Source organism: Budorcas taxicolor, chromosome 11 (genome assembly GCF_023091745.1).
Source record: "Budorcas taxicolor isolate Tak-1 chromosome 11, Takin1.1, whole genome shotgun sequence".
Classification (NCBI taxonomy): domain Eukaryota; kingdom Metazoa; phylum Chordata; class Mammalia; order Artiodactyla; family Bovidae; genus Budorcas; species Budorcas taxicolor.
In genome coordinates, this window is record NC_068920.1 from 66102335 (window position 1) to 66124674 (window position 22340).

General features: G+C 47.4%; 1 protein-coding gene across 1 annotated transcript; it reads right to left on the reverse strand.

The window, feature by feature from the left end:
• Positions 1–1189: 1189 nt before the first annotated feature.
• CREG2 (cellular repressor of E1A stimulated genes 2) lies at positions 1190–17508 on the reverse strand. The gene is made up of 4 exons (XM_052648729.1): positions 17101–17508; positions 14080–14249; positions 3254–3367; positions 1190–1337 (listed from the first exon to the last, which is right to left on the reverse strand). The coding sequence occupies exons 1-4, from the start codon at positions 17506–17508 to the stop codon at positions 1190–1192; spliced, it is 840 nt and encodes a 279-aa protein (XP_052504689.1).
• Positions 17509–22340: the final 4832 nt, after the last annotated feature.

Here is a 22340-nt window from a genome sequence, read left to right on the forward strand (position 1 = left end):
CTTGCCTGAAAGTGCCAACGATGATGCGTCTCCTTGGTTGTCAGACTCCAGTGAGACGATCCTGTCGAGGGCCTGGCCCACGGGTGGGCAGGAAGCATGCCTTCAGCTACTGACTTCTTTCCTCCCTTTTCTTACACGTGGCCTCTTCTTCCTTTCCAGCCTCTCCCTCTCCCCCTCTTCTCTCTGCACCACAGACTGAGTACCACTCCCTGTGTCTAAGAGAAGGGGACGCTTTTGTCACCGCACCAGGAGAGCGGGTCTGGGGAGCCTGATGCCGAAGCTGCCCCTCCCTTCATGCACTATCATGACCTGATCTTTGCCTAGAACAGGGCTGTGCACCAAACTCAGGGGTTCTCATGTGGTTTGTCACGTTGCAGTGGGGAAAAAAGCTTCATGAATGACCAGTACATTTTAGCAAATGAGACTCAAGAATGCATCCACCATTCAAGAGAGGGATGGTAGTGAAAAAGTGAAAGTGTTAGTCGCTCAGTCATGTCCAACTCTTTATGATCCCATGGACTTTAGCCCGCGAGGCTCCTCTGTCCATGGAATTTTCCAGGCAACAATACCGGAGTGGGCTGCCGTTTCTTTCTCCAGGGGATCTTCTCGACCCAGGGATCGAACCTGGGTCTCCTGCATTGCAGGTGGGATTCTTTACCACTGAGCCACTAGGGAAGCCCAGCAGGATAGTAACCCATAGACAAAGATTCCTGCACCCTCACCCTGAACACAAGATGCCAGCTGTATATGGGTATTCAGTTCTTCTGTGGTTGCAATGAACTTAGAACCAAGACACGGCTTTGGGCACAACAGGCAACAAACATATTCTTATAATACAAAACAATCACGTTGTACACACAGGCATAATTTTTGTTTGAATGAAACAGCAGCTGTCTCAACATGTCACTATGACAACCAACAATGCTCCCACACAGGTGAGTCTGGTTTGAAAGCACGTGAACAGACTCTCTAGGTGGAGTCCCTGTGTGATCTGGGTATTTGCAAATGGCCACTTCGCTCTCCTGCCAGCACAGGGGTCCCTGGTGACCTGCTTTCATCTTGCTTGCTGTCAGGGTGACAGGCCTGCTGTGAACCCTTCCACAAAGATATAGCAGTCAACCGCTGTCCGGCAGCGCTGCGTAAAAGGTTTCCAATTTACGCAAGCCTCAAGGACTTTCTTCTCCCTCCATCAGGCCTTTCTTGGAACGGCTCTGAAGTACTCCTCCCTGGAGATGTCGGCTACTCCTCCATACCATTTCTGAAGCCAGATGTGTTCTATCTTCATCTTCATGAAGAACCATTCATATGGCCGAGGCCACTTTCTCATCACTGGGTGTCTGCGGAAATAAAGAAGTCGCCGTAGGGGAGCTTTCATTAGAGGGTGCGCCTCTGGAGCACAGGGCCAGACGTAGCCCTGGCCAGGCCACGGGGCCCGACGTAGCCCTGGCCGGGCCACGGGGCCAGACGCCAGGGCTCCTGGGCTTGTGTTCAGCTGCTCAATCCTGTCTGACTCTTTGCGACCCCATGGACTGTAGCCCCTGCCGGCTCCTCTGTCCCTGGGAGGGCTGGGGTCTGGGACCCCGAAAGGAGGGCAGGACACTCTCGTCCCCAGAGGGTGATGGACGGCGCAAGTCTGGAGCCAGGCAACGTGGTTTGAACCACAGTTTGGCTGCTGATAAACCGGGAAGCCTCATGTGCTATCTGCCCTCTCCTCACTGGTCATGTGGGGTGAGAGGGATGCTGCTGGGATCACAGGGCTGCGTGGGGAACAGCCAGTGAGGCTCATAAGGAACCTGCATGGAGAAAGTGTTCAGGGGACGTGGGTCATTGCTATCAGGAAGCATCAAGAAAGGCTTAAAATGTCTCTGTATGAGATTAAAAGAATTTCGAGCCCTCTCTCTTTTTATTTCATTGTTTAAAAACTGAGTATTTATTTACTTTCTAAATATTTATTGGGACTTCCCTGGCTGTCCAGTGGCTAAGAATGCACCTTCCAATACAGGGGACTCAGGTTCAATCCCTGGTCTGGGAACTAAGTTGCCTCGGAGCAACTAAGCCCATGAGCTTCAACTAGCAAGCAGCTCCAGTGCAGCCAAAATAAATACAAATAAATGTTGTTGTTCAGTTGCTAAGTCATGTTCAGTTCTTTGTGACCCCATGGACTGCAGCACGGCAGGCTCCTCCATCCTTCACTATCTCCTAGAGTTTGTGCAGACTCATGTCTGTTGAGTCGGTGATGTTATCTAACCATCTCATCCTCTATCGTCTCCTTCTCCTCCTGCCTTCAATCTTTCCCAGCATCAGGGTCTTTTTCAGTGAGTCAGCTCTTTGTATCAGGTGGCCAAAGTATTGGGGCTTCAGCTTCAGCATCCGTCATTCCAATGAACATTCAGGGTTGATCTCTCAGGATTGAGAGATCCTGGGACTGTCCAAGGGACTCTTAAGAGTCTTCTCCAACACCACAATTCGAAAGCATCAATTCTTCAGCACTCAGCCTTCTTTACGGTCCATCTCTCACATTCATACATGACTGCTGGAAAAACCATAGATTTGACTAGGTGGACCTTTTTTGGCAAAGTACTGTCTCTGCTTTTTTATTTTTTGGCATAGTTGGCAGGATGTCTCTGCTCTTTAGTATTGCTGTTTGTTTATTTGGCTGCACCAGGCCTTAGTTATGGTGTGCAGGCTCAGTAGTTGAGCTGCTTGGGTTCAGTTGCCGCACAGCATGTGGGATCTTACTTCCCAGACCAGAGATTGAACTCACGTCTCCAGCATTGCACGCAGCTACTTTAAGGCTAAGCCACAGGGGGAAGCCCCTTAAACCGTGTGTGTGTGTGTGTGTGTGTGTGTGTCTGTGTGTGTCTGTGTGTGTGTGTGTGTTAGGCGCTTCAGTCATGTCCGACTCCGTGCAACCCCATAGACGGCAGCCCACCAGGCTCCCCTGTCCCTGGGATTCTCCAGGCAAGAACACTGGAGTGGGTTGCCATTTCCTTCTCCAGTGCATGAAAGTGAAAAGTGAAAGGGAGGTCGGTCACTCAATCGTGTCTGACTCTTCGCAACCCCATGGACTGCAGCCTACCAGGCTCCTCCGTCCATGGGATTTGCCAGGCAAGAGTACTGGAGTGGGGTGCCATCTCCTGGGCGGGTCAGTAACTCCACAAATATTTGCACATGAAGGAAGGCACTTCTGATGCCAGTGTCATAGTAACTTTTAAGGGTTTGGTAAGAACAAACACTTAAACCACATACCAACCTTGAAAACATGGCTTGCTTGGCAAATTCTACTTCTTCTGGAGACACTGCAACCATCCGACCAGTGAGCGTTAACCGGGCACAGCGAGGATCTTCTGGGTCCACGATGTTCTTTCTGCATTTGAAGGACATTTTCCAGATATTAAAATGATGATAGAACATCAGCAGGACATATGAAGAATTTTACTAAAAAGAAAATAATAGTTACATCGCTAGTTATATCATTCAGGTTTTTACATTTTTCTGGAATTATTTGAAAATACTTTGACACATATGATCCAGAAATGCCACTCCTGGGCATATACCCAGAGAAAATCATAATCCAAAAAGATACACGGACCCCACTGTTCACTGCAGCACTATGCACAATAGCCAAGACAAGCAAACAACCTCAGTGTCCACCGACAGATGGATGGATGAAGACGGGGTCAGGCGAGCGGCGCCGCAGAGCTGTACAGAGCAGTGAGCTGACTGAGCAGGGGCTCCCAGTGAGGGCCTTGCAGAGCCCTGCCCTGGCCTGCATGCTCTTGACTAGCACTTCCCAAGTTGTCTTCTGGCCCGAGGATGCAGACTGACATCTAGTGTGCACAAACACACCTGTCACACTGGCTGTGTGCAAATACTTTAACTTTTAAATTTTATTGGAACACAGTTGATGCACTGTGTTCCAATGAAATTACTGGCAGGTTGTATCAATTCCTGCTGTACAGCAAAGTGCTTTGGTTTTATATATATATATATATATTTAATATATTTTATTATTTAACAATATTCTTTTACATGACGGCTTATCATAGGACAGTGAATACAGATCCCTGTGCTGTACAGTAGGACCTTGTTGTTTATCTATTCTAAACGTGATAGTTCACATCTACCAACCCTAGGCTCCCAGTCCATACCCCCCAGCACCCTCCCCCTTGGCAATCGCAAGCCTGTTCTCTATGCCTGTGAGTCTGTTTCCGCTTTGTAGATAAGTTCATCGTGTCATAGTTTAGATTTCACGTATAAGTTATATTATATGATATTTGTCTTTTTCTTTCTGACAGATGTGGTACGTATATACAATGGACTATTACTTAGTCATAAAAAAGAGTGAGATAATGCCATTTGGAGAAACATGGATAGACAGACCTAGACATGATCACACTGAGTGAAGTCAGAAAGAGATTTGAGGGGCTTGAGGTGTTGGGGAAAAGTTCTTTTTATTTTATATATTTCTGTATTCTTTGACTACTACAATTATGTAATGCAGAAAAGTGGTTTCCAGGGGCTAGGGGCCAGATAGGGAGTTTGGTAAAAGGGTATGAACTTGCAGCTATAAGATGAAGAAAATCTGAGAATCTAATTTATAACATGGCAACTCTTGTTAACAATGCTATATTGTATAGTTGAAATTTTCTGAGAAGAGAACTTGAATGTTCTCACAAAAAAGATAAACAGGCGGTGACAGACATGTTAATTAACTACATGGTGGGATTTTTAAAAATTTTTTACTTTGTATTGGCATACAGCCAATTAACAATGTTGTGATAGTTTCAGGTGGACAGCAAAGGGACTCAGCTATACAGATACATGTATCCCTTCTCCCCCAAACTCCACTCCCCTCCAGGCTTCCATGTAATGTTCAGCAGGTAACATTGTGTATCCTTTCGGTACACAGTATATCCTTGTTGGTGACCCATTTGAAATATAGCAGTGTGTACATATCCATCCCAAATTCCCTAACTATCCCTTCTCCCCTTCCTTCCTCCCACTCCCCACAACCATAAGGTCATTCTCTAAATCTGTGAGTGTTTTTTTGTTTTGTAAGTAAGTTCATTTGTATCATTTTTTCTTAGATACCACATATAAGGGATGTCATACCATATTACTCCTCTGACTTACTTCACTCGATGACAAACCAGGTCCATCCCTGTTGCTGCAAACGGCATTATTTCATTCTTTTTGATGACTGAACAGTATTCCATTGTATATAAACACACACCACCCTTTCTTCCACATCTTCTTTATCCATCCCTCAGTTGAGGGCCATTTAGCTTGCTTCCATGTGCTGGCTATTGCAAACAGTGCTATAATGAACACGGAGGTGCTCGTATCCTTTCGGATCATGTTCTTCTCCACATATATGCCCAGGAATGTGATTGCAGGGTCATATGGGAGCTCTAGTTTTATTTTTTTAAGGAATCTCTCTACTCTTCTTACTGGCTGTAAGGTGGTGGGAATTTTTGCACAATGTGTATGTATATCAAATCATCAGGGTGTGTACTTTAAATATCTTATAATTTTGTCAATTATACCCCAAATAAAGCTGGAAAAAGACATACACAAAAAAAATAACAGTCACATACCATTATCTCCTGGTGGGCAGTGAAGGGGTAACTCAGCAGACCTGGGTTCTGAAAGGCCTGTCTTCAGGAGGACCAACCCCTGACTGGCTCCTCGAAGATGCCTCTGAGCCCTTGAGATTCCCTACTTCATAAGCATGTTTTTGTGCCTGAGGCCCTGGGCCATGCTGGGTCAGCTGGACCTCCCGGGCCCTGGGTCTGAGTAGCTAAGATCAATCATGCAGATGTTGAAACTGCCAAGTGACTGGATTCCAATAAAAGCCCTGGATACCAAGGCTCAGGTGAGCTTCCCAGGTTGGCAGTATCTTGCACCTATTGTCACACATCATTTGTGGAAGGATTAAGGGTATCTCCATGTAATTTTAGCGGGAAGGAGCCCTTGGAAGCTCAGGCCTGGTTTTTCCTGGACTTTATTTCATGCACCTTTTGCCCTTGATGACCTTCGTCTGTATCCTCTCACTGGAATAAACCATGAGCTGTTGAGTCCTGTGAGTTCTTCCAAGGAACCTGAGGGTGGTCTTGGGACCCCAGGTACAGATGACCAAGGAGACTCTGAGGATGCTCTTTTCAAAGATGGTGTATATCACAAAACGGTGGCTTTGAGGCCTGACTCATTAGAACTCATTCCTGTCCATTATAACATTAACTTGAGAAAGGTACATTTGTTGAGCAAAACATATGTCTTGCTTATACTTAGGGAACTTGTTTTCACCTGCCTACAAGTTTTTCTTTATTACACACTCTGTTGAGTCATAACAAGAGAAAGAGTGGACACACCCACATAAATTGCTTCATGTGAGAACATTGTGTACCATTTGAAAGTGTTACCATTCATGATGGTTTTGAACGGCAATAGTGTTGTTGCTGAATTGTGAATTTTTCTAAGATGAAAGAAGGATGGGAGGCAATCTACATAACAGCTGTAAACACTGAATTGACATTGAAGTTTGTATAAAAACCTGAGATGGATAGGAGAAAGCAAAAATAGTAAATGGGAACTAAATTTACATGTACCCGACAAGACTGTCATCAGTTGTACTGAATTTGTTTGCTATTAAAGCCATTTTCCCCCCACAAACTTGCTCCTTCATGAAAGCAATGAAATGAGGATCCATAAGTAAGTCATAATAGAAGAACACATTGCATTTAAGAAGGGAGCATTTTCCATCTCCATTGGTGGTGATTACACCAGCTAGAAGATGTGTGTGTGTATGTGTGTGTGTGTGTTGCTCAGTCGTGTCCGACTCTTTGCAGCCCCATGGACCGTAGCCCACCAGGCCCGTCTGTCCTTGGGATTCTCCAGGCAAGAACGCTGGAGTGGGTTGCCATTTCCTTCTCCAAAAGGAACTATAGAAAGAAAGAAAGTGAAGTCGCTCAGTTGTGTCCGACTCTTTGCGACCCCGCGGACTGTAGCCTACCAGGCTCCTCCATCCACGGAATTCTCCAGGCAGGAGAACTGGAGTGGGTTGCTATTTCCTTCTCCAAGAAAGAAGATTATGTGTTTAAATAGGTAAATTGAAAGCTTTTCATTTACACAGTAGATAACCCCTCTAACTTCCTTCCCACTATGATAGGGGGGATAATAGCCCCTGAAAAAGTCCACATACTAATCTTTGAAACATGTGACTGTGTTACTTTTTTTTTTTTTTAACTTTTAGTTTTATATTGGTGTATAACCAATTAACAATGTTGTGATAGTTTTGGGTGCACAGCAGAGCAACTCAGCCATACAAATACATGGATCCATTCTCCCCCAAACTTCCCTCCCCCGCAGGCCACCACATAACATTGAGCAGAGTTCCCTGCGCTGTACAGTAGGTCCTTGTTGGTGACCCGTTTTAAACATGGCAGTGTGTACATGTCCACCCCAAACTCTCTAATGTGTCACCTTTCATGGCCAAGGGGAGTTAATCAGCTGACCTGGATTATCAACCTGGGATCAGTGTGATCACAAAGATCCTCAAAAGTGGAAGAGGGAGGCAAAACAGAAGGTTGGAGTGATGTGATGGGAAAAAGACTCTCCTGGCCATAGCTGGCTTTGAATATGGGAGGTGGGGCTGAACCCAGGAGAGAAGAGAGCCTCTAGAAGCTGGAAAAGGCAAGATAATGAATTTTCCCTGAAGTCTGTTATCTCTTCTTTAGACAAAATATTACATCTTACAAGGGTTATAGAGCAAAATAGTGGAAGAGACGCTGCTGGTACTGTTTGGAAGCCTTGAATGGCCTTGTTCTGTCAGACTAGTCCAGGGTTTTTAGGGGCCCACTCCCCTAGCTGGGGGTGTTAGCAGGCACAGAGGAATCACCTGTTCTGCCTTCCTGAACCTCCAGAGGTCTTCCGTACTCCCCTTGTTTTCTGTCTAGCATGCACACAGGCTCCCTAGTCTGAGACACCATCTGCTACTCTTTGACCTCTGACTCTAGCTTAACTTCATTCCTTGGCTCCTAATGGAGCAAGAGAACCTCACTATTAAAGCTTTCTAATAGTGACTGCGGCCGATTTTGCATTTGTGCATTTCTGTGTGACTGAGGTTGAGGTGGTGGTGATGATGGAGGGGAGCAAATCCATCTCAGGAAGGGTCACGTTTCTTTTCAAATAGTCCTTTTTGTTAATATCTTGGCCAAACTTATGTATGTATTTATTTTTACTTTTTGTCATGTGGCATGTGGGATCTTAGTTCCCTGACCAGGGAACCCATGCCCCCTGCCTTGGGAGCACACAACCTTAACCACTGGCCACCAGGGAAGCCCAACACTATTGTTTTTTTAAACAGTCTGTTCTGGAATAACTGTGAAAGTTATTTGGGTTCATCTGCAGGCCCTTCCAGAGAAGGCAATGGCACCCCACTCCAGTACTCTTGCCTGGCAAATCCCATGGACGGAGGAGCCTGGCGGGCTGCAGCCCATGGGGTCTCTAGGAGTCGGACACGACTGAGCGACTTCACCTTCACTTTCACTTTCATGCATTGGAGAAGGAAATGGCAACCCACTCCAGGCTTCTTGCCTGGAGAATCCCAGGGACGGGGGAGCCTGGTGGGCTGCCATCTCTGCAGTCACCCAGAGTCGGACACGACTGAAGCGACTTAGCAGCAGCAGCAGCAGGCCCTTCCAGCCTCTATTTTTTGAGACTCTGAACAAGTTGGTCCATTTTCATGCTGTTGATGCCATTTCCACTCCTGGTTGATGTTCTTATCCACGACTTCTCTGAGTTTCTTGGGATGAAGTCGTTGTCATTTGGAAGCCTTGGCCATGTGTCTTTGTAGGACAGGCTGCTACATTTCTGTGAGTGTCTTGGGCTAGGATTTTCTCTGATCCACCATCAAGTCTTGTGATTCAATAGACTCCAGAGAGACACGTGCAGAGGGACAAGACATGCAAAAGGGGGAGCTAGGTCCACTTCCAGGCGGGAGAGCAGCAGGGATGCCAAAAACAGTTCACTCTAACGGGCAAATCATGATCTCACAGGACCGTTCAATTTACAACCCACCTGTCTGCAGTTTTCACCTCTCTCTATGATTTTGCCGTGCTAAGAATATATTAAAATTTATATGAATTGATTGCATATCAGGTTGAGTCATTTTAATATCTATATTAGAAAACATGTATGTTATAAATAGGAACAATAATGACTCCCTCAAATACCAAGGAGAGCCTTAGCCTACGTCAGAATGAGTTACCATGTTTCACTCCACACTTGCAAATGCACTGAAGCTGTACATCCATCCGTGGTGGGCTGAATAAAGCCTCCCCACGAAGATGTCCACATCCTAGTCCCCAGAACGTCTGACTGTTATTTACATGGAAATAAGGACTTCATAGACATGATTAAGTCAATGACTGTGAGATGGGAAGTTTATCCTGGATTATCTGGACGGGCCCAAGGTAAACACAAGGCTCCTTAGAGAGGGAGGCAGAAGATCAGATTAGAGGCCATGTGCTCAGTCACTCGTGTTCGACTCTTTGTGACCCTATGACCACAGCCCTCCTCTGTCCATGGGAGTCTCCAGGCAAGAATACTGGAGTGGGTTGCCATGCCTTCCTCCAGGGGATCTTCCCGGCCCAGGGATCAAACACACGTCTCCTGCATTTCCTGCATTGCAGATGGATTCTTTGCCCACTGAGCCACCTAGGAAGCCCAGGAGAACGCAGTGCAGGTAACAGCATTCAGTTCAATGTGGCCTGAGATGGGAGTCGAGCGAACTGTACCAGCAAAGGCATACACATACTAATAGGTGGACGGAACAGAATAGAGCCCGGAAATAAACCCATACCCTATGGTCAACTCATCTTTGACAAAGGAGGCAAAAATATACAATGGGGAAAAGACAGTCTCACATAAATCAGTGAAGTTAGAACACTCCCTCACACTACACATAAAGACAAATTCAGAGTGTTTTAAAGACCTAAATAGAAGACACGACACCATGAAATTCCTAGAAGAGAACATTAGCCAAAGCATTCTTGGATATAAATTGCAGCATTTTTTCTTAGCTCAGTCTCCCTAGGCAAAAGAAACAAAAACAAAAATAAACAAATGAGGCCCAATCAAACGCAAAAGTCTTTTGCACAGCAAAGGAAATCATCAGCAAAATAAAAAGAAAACCTGTGGACTGGGAGAAAATATTTGTAAATGATGCGACTGATAAGGGGTTAATCTCCAAAACATACAAACAACTCATAAAATTCAATGTCAAAAAGACAAACAACCCAGTCAAAAAATGGGCAGAAGACCTAAATAAATAGTTCTCCAAAGGAGACACGCAGATGGCTAACAGGCACATGAAAAGATGCTCAGCATCGCTGATTATTAATAGAGAGATACAAGTCAAAACCTCGGTGAGGTATCACCTCACACTGGTCAGAATGGCCACCATCAAAAAATCTACAAATAATAAAGGCTGGAGAGGGCTTGGAGAAAAGGGAACCCGCCTGCACTCGTGGTGGGAACGTAATTGGTGCAACCACGACAGAGAACAGTACGCAGGTTCCTTAAAAACCTAAACATAGAGTTGTGACATGATCCAGCGACCCCACTGCTGCGCATATATCTGGAAAAGACAGAAGCTCCAATTCAGAAAGACACATGCATGCGGAAGTTCACAGCGGCACTATTTACAGCAGGTGGGCATGGAGACACGCAGGTGTCTGTCGACAGGTGAGTGGGCAAAGAGGCAGCAACGGGTGTACGATGGCCTGCGGTGCAGCAAGTGAGCTAATGCCGTCTGCAGCCGCGTGGATGGGCCTGAGGGCATCACACCAAGCCGGGTAAAGACGAATGCTGCATGACATCCTTATACGTGGAAGCTACAAAAGCCGGACACACTGAAACAGACTCAGCGGTGGCTGTGAGAGTCCAGGGGCTCGGGAACTGGGGAGATGTTGCTCAGAGAGCACAGATTTGCAGTCAGAAGATGACTAGGTCCTGCGGATCTAGAGTCAGCACAGGGGTCATACCCAACGTTGTTGTCGTTCAGTCATTCCGTCGTGTCCGACCCTTTGCGACCCCATGGACCACAGCGCGCCAGGCTTCCCTGCCCTTCACCATCTCCCTGAGCTTGCTCAAACTCATGTCCATTGAGTCATTGATGCCATCCAACAATCTCACCCTCTGTCGCCCCCTTCTCCTCCTGCCCTCCACCTTTCCCAGCATCAGGGTCTTTTCCAGTGAATTGGCTCTTCGCATCAGGTGACCAAAGTACTAGAGCTTCAGCATCAGTCCTTCCAATGAATATTCAACGTTACTGTGTTATAAATGTCAAAGTTGCTAGGAGACTAGATCTTAAATGTTCTCACCACAAAAAAGAAATGATCATTATGTGATGTGATCAAGTTGTTAGCTAGGACTGCAGGGGTAACATATTGTAATACATAAATGTATCAGATCAACATGTCAATTATCACAATTTTTAAAAAAGGACTTCTGAGCTACTTGCCAAACACATACATCAGCTTAGATGACAAGTTTTCAGGTTAAAGCTCTCACTTAATAGAGTTAGTTGCTCAGTCCTGTCTGACTCTTTGTGACCCCATGGACTGTAGCCCACCAGGCTCCTCTATTCATGGAATTCTCCAGGCAAGAATACTGGAGTGGGTTGCCATTCCCTTCTCCAGGGGATCTTTTCAACCCAGAGATCAAACCAGTGTCTCCTGCAATGAAGGAAGGCCTAAACCACATATTAAGTCAATTATTAATTATTAGGGGCATTAACTTAATTATTAGGGATCATATTAACTGTTAGAGATCAGCCATTATTTTTATTCTGAGAGGTAGGTGGAGCTCCCAGGCAGAGTCTCCTAGGCCATATTCAGGATTTTGTTATCTTTTCCTAATGAAAGAGTTTAGGTGGGAGAATCTTAGGATCTTGTGGATCTTGTCTGGGTTTTGAAAGATGCCCAGGTAAAGCACTGGGTCAGCTGAACTGCCTCTGGCTGGCTGGCTGGATCTCCATTGTCAGCTCCAGTGCGGGGGAGCGGGGCAGGGAGCGGCGGGGGATGGGGGGTGATGGGTGAAGGGCGGAGGTGGGGTGTAAGCAACAGGGCCTTATCCAGGCTGCATTTTATGGCACATTGTTGCTCTGATTATTACCACTTCCCTGCCCCAAAGAAGCGCTTCCCTGGTGGCTCAGCAATAAAGAATCCTCCTACAATGAAGGTGACTCGAGTTCCATTCCTGGGTCAGGAATATCCCCTGGAGAAGGACATAGCAACCCATTCCAGTATTCTTGCCTGGAGAATCCCATGGACAGAGGAGCCTGGTGGGCTAGGGTCCATGGGGTTGCAAAGAGTCAGACATGAATGAAGCCCCTTAAGAACTAACGTCTGTTCACTTAATGTGTTTTTCATGCTTTGCATACAGGAGTACAGCATTTTGGAGCTGGGAGGAATTTTACCTGAGTTCATCACTACATTACAGGTGAAGACAACTGAGGCTCTGGGGGTGAAGGGACTCTCCCGAGGTCTCCTGGCACCTCTGCTACTCCTGTGGGGGTGTCCCTTCCATGCATCCCCCTCCAGAAGCTAGCTGGGTGCAGACATCTCCCTAGCAGCACCATATTTTTACTTCAGACATCTCCCTAGCAGCACCACATTTTTATTTCAGACAGTGTTCCATTTTTGCCTAACTGTCCTTTCTTTTAGAGAGTTGTCTTCTTAAAAAGAAGTAACATTTATTTATTTTAAAATGTGTATTTATTTATTCTGCTGTGCTAAGCCTTTTAGTTTCAGCATGTGGGATCTAGTTCCCTGGCCAGGGATCAAATGCAGGCCCCCTGCACTGGGAATGTAGAGTCTTAGCCACTGGACCACCAGGGAAATCCCTAGATAGTTTTTGAGTAAGTGATTTTAGGGACTCTGGGTCTTCATCGCGCATGCCTCATGGGGGCCGGTAGAAAAACACTAAATAGACTCTGTGCAGCCTGTTCCTGGGGGACAAACCACTGGCTCTTCCTTCTCTATCCTCTCCTCCCCACCTCCACCTTTGCCATCACAGCAAGAGCTGTCATTTACTCACCCGTGTTTTGCAAGACACTCAAATCTTTCCAACCCTCCCCATCACCCTAGGAGGTAGAAATTGCTGTTTCCATTTCACAGATGAGGAAATGGAGGCTCCAAAGTTCAATAACTTTGAGACCCAAATCACACACCTCATGAACGGTAGAATTCTATCGATCTGATTCCACGGCCTATAATACATTCTTACAACATATGCTGCCAATGTATCTGGAACACACTGGCACTAGACTTTTATAGGTTTTTTTTTTTTTTTTTTTTTGGCTGTGCGCCTTGGCATGGTGGGATCTTAGTTCCCCAACTGGGGATCCCCCTGTGTTAGAAGCACAGAGTCTTAACTGCTGGACCACCAGGGAAGTCCCTGGCATTAGACTCTTAAAAAATATATTTTAAAATATTTTATTTATTTGTTTATTTATTTGACTGCGCTGGGTCTTAGCTGTGGCATGCGGGATGTAGTTCCCTGACCAGGGATCAAACTCAGGCCCCCTGCATTGGGAGTTCAGAGTCTTAGCCTGCGGACCACCAGGGAAATCCCCCCAGCACGAGACTTCTAATTGCTTGAAATGATCTGTATTTTAAACCAAGATCAGCTTCACATTTCAGTTTCCTGTCTTCCAAAGGCGTGTCTTAGGGACATAAAACAGAAACGTGAAAACCCATTTGGAAGCTGCCTAAGTGGTTACAATCATTGCCAACCTCAGAATAAAGTTGTTGCTTTGATAATTTTTTTCAAAACAAAAAAGAACCTTCAAAACTACCTAGTTCATCGCTTAATTCCATAGATGATGAAAGCAGCATGGAGACCCCAGTGCCTTGGCCACAGTCTTGGAGCCTGGTGAGACCAAGAGCCAGTACCAGAAACAGCCCTGGTCGAGTGGTGAGGAATGGCTTTGCATTTCAGGGCCCCATGAACGCCACAACATTCCTGCCTTGTGTGGAGGAGCTGGGTGAGGGAGGCCAGGCCCTTGCCTACCTGCAGAACTCTCCTTCAGATTCTGGCAGCAGGAGTGAGGCCATGGGGTTCTTCATCAGATCGGCCACCAGGAGGTCCTTGGGTGTCACGTAGAAGAAAGGAATCCCTGTACTGTTGTTGAAGGGGCCATCACTGATGGGCAGGCAGGTCCCAAATGGCAGGCCTGGGATCTAACAGACATCAAGGGAAAAAAAAGGGGGGGCCTTTTCAATACAGGGCTGTGGACTGACTTGAGCTGGGAGCTAAGTCTGTGTCTCTGACCAGAAAAAAGAGCACTGGGGATGCAAAAGCAGCATGACATCACCACAGTTTTGACAGGTCGTAAACCCAGGCAGAGTGGTTCCCAATCTATCCACAGTACACGCTGGTGGCTTCATGATTTCTATAGAGGAGCTTAGCAGTGGCACCTGTGGATGGGTGCTGGTGAGGGAATTATTCTTGAAGCTTCAGAAAAACAGCAAACACATTGTATTGGGACTTCCCTCGTGGTCTAGTGGTTAGGACTCCATACTTCCACATGGGGGCCCAGGTTCGATCCCTGGTCCAGGAACTAAGATCTCACATGCCATGTGGTGTGGCCCAAAACAAACCAAAAAATTAAGGGAAAAAATAAAAAAACTAATTAATTAAAAACCACTCTATTAAATTGAAAGTTATTAGGGGGAAAGGCAATGAAATTCATGGAGGGGTGGAGGGTTACTAAAGACCTTTCTCACAAGCTGCCCCAGGAATCCCACTGCCTTCACCACCTCCCCCAAATTTTTGGCAACTCTGGGGATAGAATTTAAATCTCATATCTTACCTGGTCTTTGGAATCCAGAAACTTTCTGTTACAGTTTCCTTTCGGGTTATACCACTTCCTCACTTATCACTAATATATTTTATTATAGTAAGTAATATTTCAGTCATATAATTCAGTAACTTAAGGGAATTTGTTTCTTACCCTTTTAGCATCAAGGAAGACACAGAAGCATGCAAAAGCAATTTCTGTTCACGATTGTTCAGTACAGCAGGTGAAATTCTCAGACATACACACAAATATTTCTCAGGTTTTTCCCAAGCCCTGCTGGGTCCAGCATCATGACCTTTATAGAGCGTGTTTCTCATTGTTACTTGGGTCAGCACTCGGGGGCTGTCTTTTAAGTATCACTTAACAACAGTATGTAGAATTATGATAAGGGGTGGCTTTAACCTTTGAAGAAATCCTACAAAATGGTAACATGTCATTATCAGATCCTGTTTTCAGCTGGTCATTCACAAAGTTTGCGATGGGGTCGCAAAGAGTCGGATACGAATGAGCGACTGAACTGAACTGATTTGCAAACTGGCTGGTCATGCTGGGCACACATGCCAGGCACGTAGTAAATGTTCTCTGAATTTATTGGATTTGGTGTAAACGTCAATAGTGGAAAAGGGAACTACTAACAAGGCTAAGAAAAGGAATGTTGAAAGTCATAATATCTTTGAATACTTTGGCACTAGACTTTTAATTGCTGAGAGTGATCTATGTTTTAAACCAAGACCAGGTTCATATCCTCTGAAGGTGTGTCTTAGGAGCATAAGGTATTACTGTGAAAAACTATTTGAAGGCTGTAGGAGACGTTAAGATCATCACCATCATCAGAATAAAGTTGTCATTTAGATTCTTTTTTTTCCCAAAGCATAAAAGGACCTTCAGAACTACCTGCTGTTGCTGCTGCTAAGTTGCTTCAGTCGTGTCCGACTCTGTGCGACCCCATAGACGGCAGCCCGCCAGGCTCTGCCGTCCCTGGGATTCTCCAGGCAAGAACACTGGAATGGGTTGCCATTTCCTTCTCCATCAGAACTACCTAGCCTAACACAATTTCATAGATGAGGAAAGCGAAGTGAAGGACCCAATGACTTAGCCACAGTTTCGGAGCTGGTGAGACTCGGATCTGGGCCCAGAACCTTCCCCCACCACCCTACCCCATGATCTACAAACGTCATAATAAAATAAATTTTTTTGCATTAAATAAATAGGGGTTCAAATTACTGCCCTGTAATAAAACCCTTACAACTATCTATTTTTAAAACAACTATCTCTTTTTAAATTTTTATTAATTTATTTTAATTGGAGGATAATTACAATATTGTGATCGTTTTTGCCATACGTCTCTTTTTTAGTTTTTTTTTAAGTGGACTGTTTTCACTTACTGAATTTGTTACAATATTACTTCTGTTTTTTGTCTTTTTGGGCGCAAGGCAGGTGGGATCTTGGCTGCCCATCAGGGATGGAACCACACCCCTTGCAAGGGAAGGCCAAGTCCCAACCACTGGACCACCGCAGGGCTCCTTACATCTATCTCAACAGCCCTAAAAGCTTTATGGAGGGTGTTCACGTAGGAATGCTACATCCTCATCAAGTATCCATGTCATTTCAGCTTCAGGTGGAATCATGTCTAACAGGTGAATAAAATAACCTGTGAACTCAAGGATGAGAGCTGCAGCTGGGGACAGCGCTGTCGCTCCAACACTCACAGCTTCGGCACAGTGAGCCTCCTTTCCAGAACAATTCTCCAATGCCATGGTTTTAAATGTATATTTCCACCAAAGCCACTGTTCTGGAGTCAGCAGGTGACAGGGCAATTCCGGTCGGCGGCGGGCAGGAATGGGGCTGGACGCGGGGAGGGGCTGGACGCGGGGAGGGGCTGGTGTGCCACTTGGCGATGCGAAAGGCAGCTCCGGCTTCTTTTGTCCAGGCCTCTGGTCAGGCGTGGTGATTTACACGCCCTCTTTGGCCATTTCAAGACCGCGCTTCGGTCCTCATCCACCTGGCAGGAAGCCTGCTTGTCCTTCCCCTCACCACCGCCCCCCCCCCGGATTTGCCCGGGTAACCGAAGCAAAATCTGCTTTCATTAATTACACGCTGCCCACCCCGATCCAGACCTCCGCGCGCGTCTGCTAGACCTGGATCAGAGCACGGGAGTGGCCCCAGGCTCTCCGGGTCCCCGGGGCGCGCCAGGCACGCCCCTGCACGCGGCTCCGGCGGGGGCGGCTTACCTTCTCGTGGGCGGACACGGTGGCCAGACAGCCCCAGGCGCTGGCGTGGGCCAGGAAGCGGGCGATGCCCGGGCGCAGCCTCGCGCCGCCCTCGCGCGGGTAGGAGAACATCCCGGGCGGCGCGGGGGGCGGCCTGGAGCGGGCGGCGCCCTCCGGGGGAGGCAGGTGTGCGTCCTCCTTGTGCGCCGAGGCCGGGAAGCTCCGCTGCCAGAGGCTGCCCGAGTCCCCCAGCAGCGCGGGCAGCGTCTCCTCCGTGGAGGCTCCGTCCAGCTCCTCGTCCACCTCGTTGGTGACGGCCCAGGACACGGAGCTCACGATCACGTAGCCCGCGGCCGGGGACAGCAGGGCGCCACACCACAGCAGCCAGGACAGGCGGGACCCGGGCCGCCGGCCGCGGCGCCGCGACATCTTGCGGAGCGCGCGGGGCCCCGGGGACCCCGAGAGGCACGCGCCGCCCCCGCCGCAGGTGCCCGGGTGGGGCCCCGGGCGGTCCTCGCAGCGGCGCGCTGCGCTGGGAGGTGGGGCTCCCGCACGCACTGCAGCCCGGTGCGCGGTCCTCGCTGCGCGCCCGGCCGGGGCTGCGCTCCTTTTGCGTGTGGATGGCACAGAGCTCTGCAGCCAGACGCGGGGCCGTTGAGGTCCCGGCTCAGCGCACTCCTCCACTCACCAACTGTGCGGCCCTGCCGAGTCACGTAACCTCTCTGTGCCCGGTTCCTTCATTAGGAAACACAGAAAACAGTATCTACCGTCGCGGGGGTGAGGGATGGGAGGGTGAAAGCGGTTAATGTTTGAAGAGGTTTAGGCCAGTGCGTGGCGTGAAGCAAGCGCTCTGTGCTGTGAAATAGACAAGAGGCAGGGGTGGTTGTCGTTTGGTCGAGGAGGAAGCTAAGCGAAGGGGGATGGTAAGATTAGTCTTACCAAGTCTTCTGAGGCCAAAGCCCTGTCGTCTTGCTCTGTAAGGACCGTGGTTGTCTGCCACTTGGCTGTGACAGGAGGGCATTGCCATCCGTCCATCTAAAATTCCGAGTAGTAAAGAACCCACCTGCAGGACTGCAAGTTCCGTCCCTGGGTGAGGAGGATCCCCTGGCGGAGGGCACAGGCAACCGGCTCCGGTATTCTTGCCTGGAGACTTTCAGGGACAGAGGAGCCTGGCCGGCTACAGTCCATGGGGTCGAAGAGAATGAGACAGGACTGAGCACAGGGCAGGACATCTAAAATCATAATCAAATTGCTCACTGCTTACATGTTGTGGCCAGAGCAGCAGATAGGGATCGCAAGTGGTCGACGCACAGTTTGGGGAAAAGAAACTAGAGACAGAATTACAGTTTGGAAGATGGGACCAGGGGACTCAAGACCTCTTGGGTCCAGAACCCTGTTCCTCGGGCCCACATCAATTTTATTTAGTGTCTTGGCAAGCAGGAAGTATCTGTTGTGTTATGATGAAGTCAGCCTCCTGTGTCCCCGGTCACATCTCCCATTTTATTGATTACTTTAAACTATCTTTGTTATTTTCTTAACAAGGGCTATCACCTAGCTGGAGGTCATAAACCTGCATATGCCTTGGGAAAACATCTTAGTGTGCACAAGCAACGTTCTGAACTTGCGTTGACCCGGCGTTCCAAGGTCCACACTGTTTTTCTTTAGCCTCTCAGGGTATGCCGACCCCAACTGATCAACCCGATGTAGTTTTTATTTGGGTTATGCTGTATTGTTATATTTTGCTTTTATTCTTTTCCCACGGTGATTTTCTCAAGGCTTAGCCAGAGCAACAGGCGGCTGACTATTAACCCCTGCACTTATACACTAAAATAAAGGTGAGGGACTTTCCTGGTGGTCTGGTGGTTGGGACTTCCAGCTCCCATGCAGGGGGCCCTAGTTTGGTCCCTGGTTGAGGAACTGGATCACACATGTCCCACCTGTAAGTTCATATGCTTCACCGAGCATGCGACCTCTTGATTATCCCTCGTGGGTCAGCTGAGACCCTGGCGCAGTCTGATAGAGGGAGGGAGAATACATGCCTGCCCCCAGAGAGAATGTGGCCAGGATGGTGTGACAGAGGACTGTGAGAGAGGACCACTATGTAAAAACAGTCTCTGACTGATGGGCGGCATCACTGACTCAATGGACATGTGTCTGAGCAAACTCCAGGGGATAGGAAAGCACAGGGAGGCCTGGTGTGCTGCGGTCTGTGGGGTCACAAAGAGTCAGACACGACTGAGCCACTGAATAGCAACTGGTGGATGGGAGTTTGACTTGGGAATCCCATGGACGGAGGAGCCTGGTGGGCTACAGTCCATGGGGTCGCAAAGAGTCGGACACGACTGAGCGACTTCACTTTCCCTTCCCTTCCAGTAATAGAGTTCTACGAACAGTCTTGTATGCCGGTGTGTTGGCATCATCTGTGCCCTTTCTCACTACTCTCGGCCCCTTTGTTTCCTCCGCTTGTTGCTGTGGTGACTGTCTAATGGGGTGCAGACAGCATCAGGTCACCTCAGCGGTCTGCATGCCCCTTGCTTTCTGCCTCAGGGCCTTCATGCCTGCTGCCACATGGAACATCAGTAGGGTTCGGCTGAGCAACGTGGAAACCCACAGTTGCAGAACATTAATCCCCACTGGGACAACCTTTGACCAGTGGGTTTAGGAACCAGAGGATGAACGCTCCCCACTTCCAAATTGCAGGTGGATGATCCTGAAGGTCATGCTACACAGTTTCTTGGAAGGTCTCCAATAGGGCTGAGCCCCGGTTCCTCACAGTGGTAAGCAGCTCAGTGATGCTCCCCTGGAGTGGCTCTCCTTCCACCATATCCCCGTAATTCTGGCCAGTGCCCTCCACTGTGGTTCTGCAGGACCACATCCCAAAGCAAGCACCTACGTCAAATCTGCTTCTTAGACTCAGTTCCTGGGAGGAAGCCAAGCTCAGGCCCAGGTGCGCACACACAAGGGTTCTCTAGAGAACGTACCTTGCGGTGGAGTTGCGGGTCTAGGCCACAAGTGTGTTTCACTTTATTATATAACGTCACACTGACTTCCTGAATGATTGTATCAGTTTATCAGTAGCATTAGTGTCTGGTGGTTTCTGCTGCTCCATATTCTCATCGGCACATTCTTGTTAGGTTCTTTAACCACCCCTTGCAATCTATGGATGAGTAATGATAAGTCATTTTTTAAAAAATGTTTGATTTTTGTTTTTTGGCTGTGCCACACAGCATGTGGGATCTTCCTTCCTCAACCAGACATTGAACTTGTGCTCCCTGCATTGGAAGGGTGGAGTCTTAATCTCGGGACCACTAGAGAAGTCCCTGATAACTCATTTTTATTTTAATGGCTCATGTGGTTCATTGCCTTCTCATACATGTGTTGGTCAGTTGGATATTCTCATTTTGTGAAATGCCTGTTAATACCTCTTGTCTGTTTTTATTGGGTTGTCTGTGTTTTCTTGTATTGATTCATAAGAATTAATTTTATTTCCTATGTTCCCGGTTTGGGGTGTTGTGTTATAAATTGTCTTTGGCCTGTGGTGATGGTTAATTTCATGTGTCAGCTCCGCTGGAGAAAGAGATGCCCAGATAGCTGGTAAAACGTTATTTCTGGGTGTGTCTGTATTACTGGGAGAGATTAGCATTTGAATCAGATTGAATAAAGAGCATCACACTCACTGATGCAGTGGGCATTATCCACTGAGGGCCTGAACAGGACAGAAAGGCAGGGGGAGGGCCGATTTGCTCTCTGCCTGATCGCGACACCCTTGTGCATTTGCCCTTGGACATTGACACTCTTCGTTCTGGAGCCTTTGGACTCGGGCTGAGACCCACTGTATTGCTTCCCCTGGTTCTCAAGCCTTTGAGTTGTCAGCTGTCAGTTTCGAGAGCCCACAAGCCTCACAGACCAGCTGGTACCTGATCTGGTGCTTGCCAGGCTCTAGAACTATGAGAAAATAAACTTCTGTTGTTTAAGCCATCAGTCTGTGGTATATTAGATGAATACCATAAATACACTGAAATTGGCTTATCTGCTCTCCCATGGATGCTGGGAGGGATTGGGGGCAGGAGGAGAAGGGGACGACAGAGGATGAGATGGCTGGATGGCATCACTGACTCGATGGATGTGAGTCTGAGTGACCTCCGGGAGTTGGTGATGGACAGGGAGGCCTGGCATGCTGCGATTCATGGGGTCGCAAACAGTCGGACATGACTGAGTGACTGAACTGAACTGAACTGATGGATGGTTATTAGTATTGTTTTCAGGTGTTATCTATTATGACTAAAGTTGCTATAAGCCCTCTTTACAAGTCTTTTTGTGAATATATGTCTTCTTTCCTTTGGGTAAGTACTTAGGAATGAAATCATTTGGTCCTAGAATAGGTATATGTTTAATTTTATACAGAATTTTCTGTTCTGGTCTGAATATTTGTGCCCACCAAATGCATATGTTGAAGTTCTAACCCCTAATGGGATGATATCTGGAGGTGGGGCTTTTTGAAGGTAATTAGGGTTAGATTAATGTGGTCCACTGGAGAAGGGAATGGCAAGCCACTTTAGTATTCTTGCCTTGAGAACCCCATGAACAGTATGAAAAGGCAAAATGATAGGATACCAAAAGAGGAACTCCCCAGGTCATTAGGTGCCCAATATGCTACTGGAGATCAGTGGAGAAATAACTCCAGAAAGAATAAAGGGATGGAGCCAAAGCAAAAACAATACCCAGTTGTGGATGTGACTGGTGATAGAAGCAAGATCCGATGCTGTAAAGAGCAATATTGCATAGGAACCTGGAATGTCAGGTCCATGAATCAAGACAAATTGGAAGTGGTCAAATAAGAGATGGCAAGGGTGAACGTCGACATTCTAGGAATCAGCGAACTGAAATGGACTGGAATGGGTGAATTTAACTCAGATGACCATTATATCTACTACTGCGGGCAGGAATCCCTCAGAAGAAATAGAGTAGCCATCATGGTCAACAAAAGAGTCTGAAATGCAGTACTTGGATGCATCTCAAAAACGACACAATGATCTCTGTTCGTCTCCAAGGCAAACCATTCAATATCACAGTTATCCAAGTCTAGCTCCAACCAGTAACGCTGAAGAAACTGAAGTTGAACGGTTTTATGAAGACCTACAAGACCGTTTAGAACTAACACCCAAAAAAGATGTCCTTTTCATTATAGGGGACTGGAATGCAAAAGTAGGAAGTCAAGAAACACCTGGAGTAACAGGCAAATTTGGCCTTGGAATGTGGAA

What these genes read in the sequence shown, in the direction of transcription:
- CREG2 (XM_052648729.1), bottom strand. Translation starts at nt 17,508, where the DNA reads ATGTCGCGGCGCCGCGGCCGGCGGCCCGGGTCCCGCCTGTCCTGGCTG. An exon ending in CCGTGTCCGCCCACGAGAAG is followed by an intron (nt 14,250 to 17,100) that starts GTAAGCCGCCCC and finishes GATGTCTGTTAG; the next exon opens with ATCCCAGGCCTGCCATTTGG. An exon ending in AAGCAAGCCATGTTTTCAAG is followed by an intron (nt 1,338 to 3,253) that starts GTTGGTATGTGG and finishes TTATTTCCGCAG; the next exon opens with ACACCCAGTGATGAGAAAGT.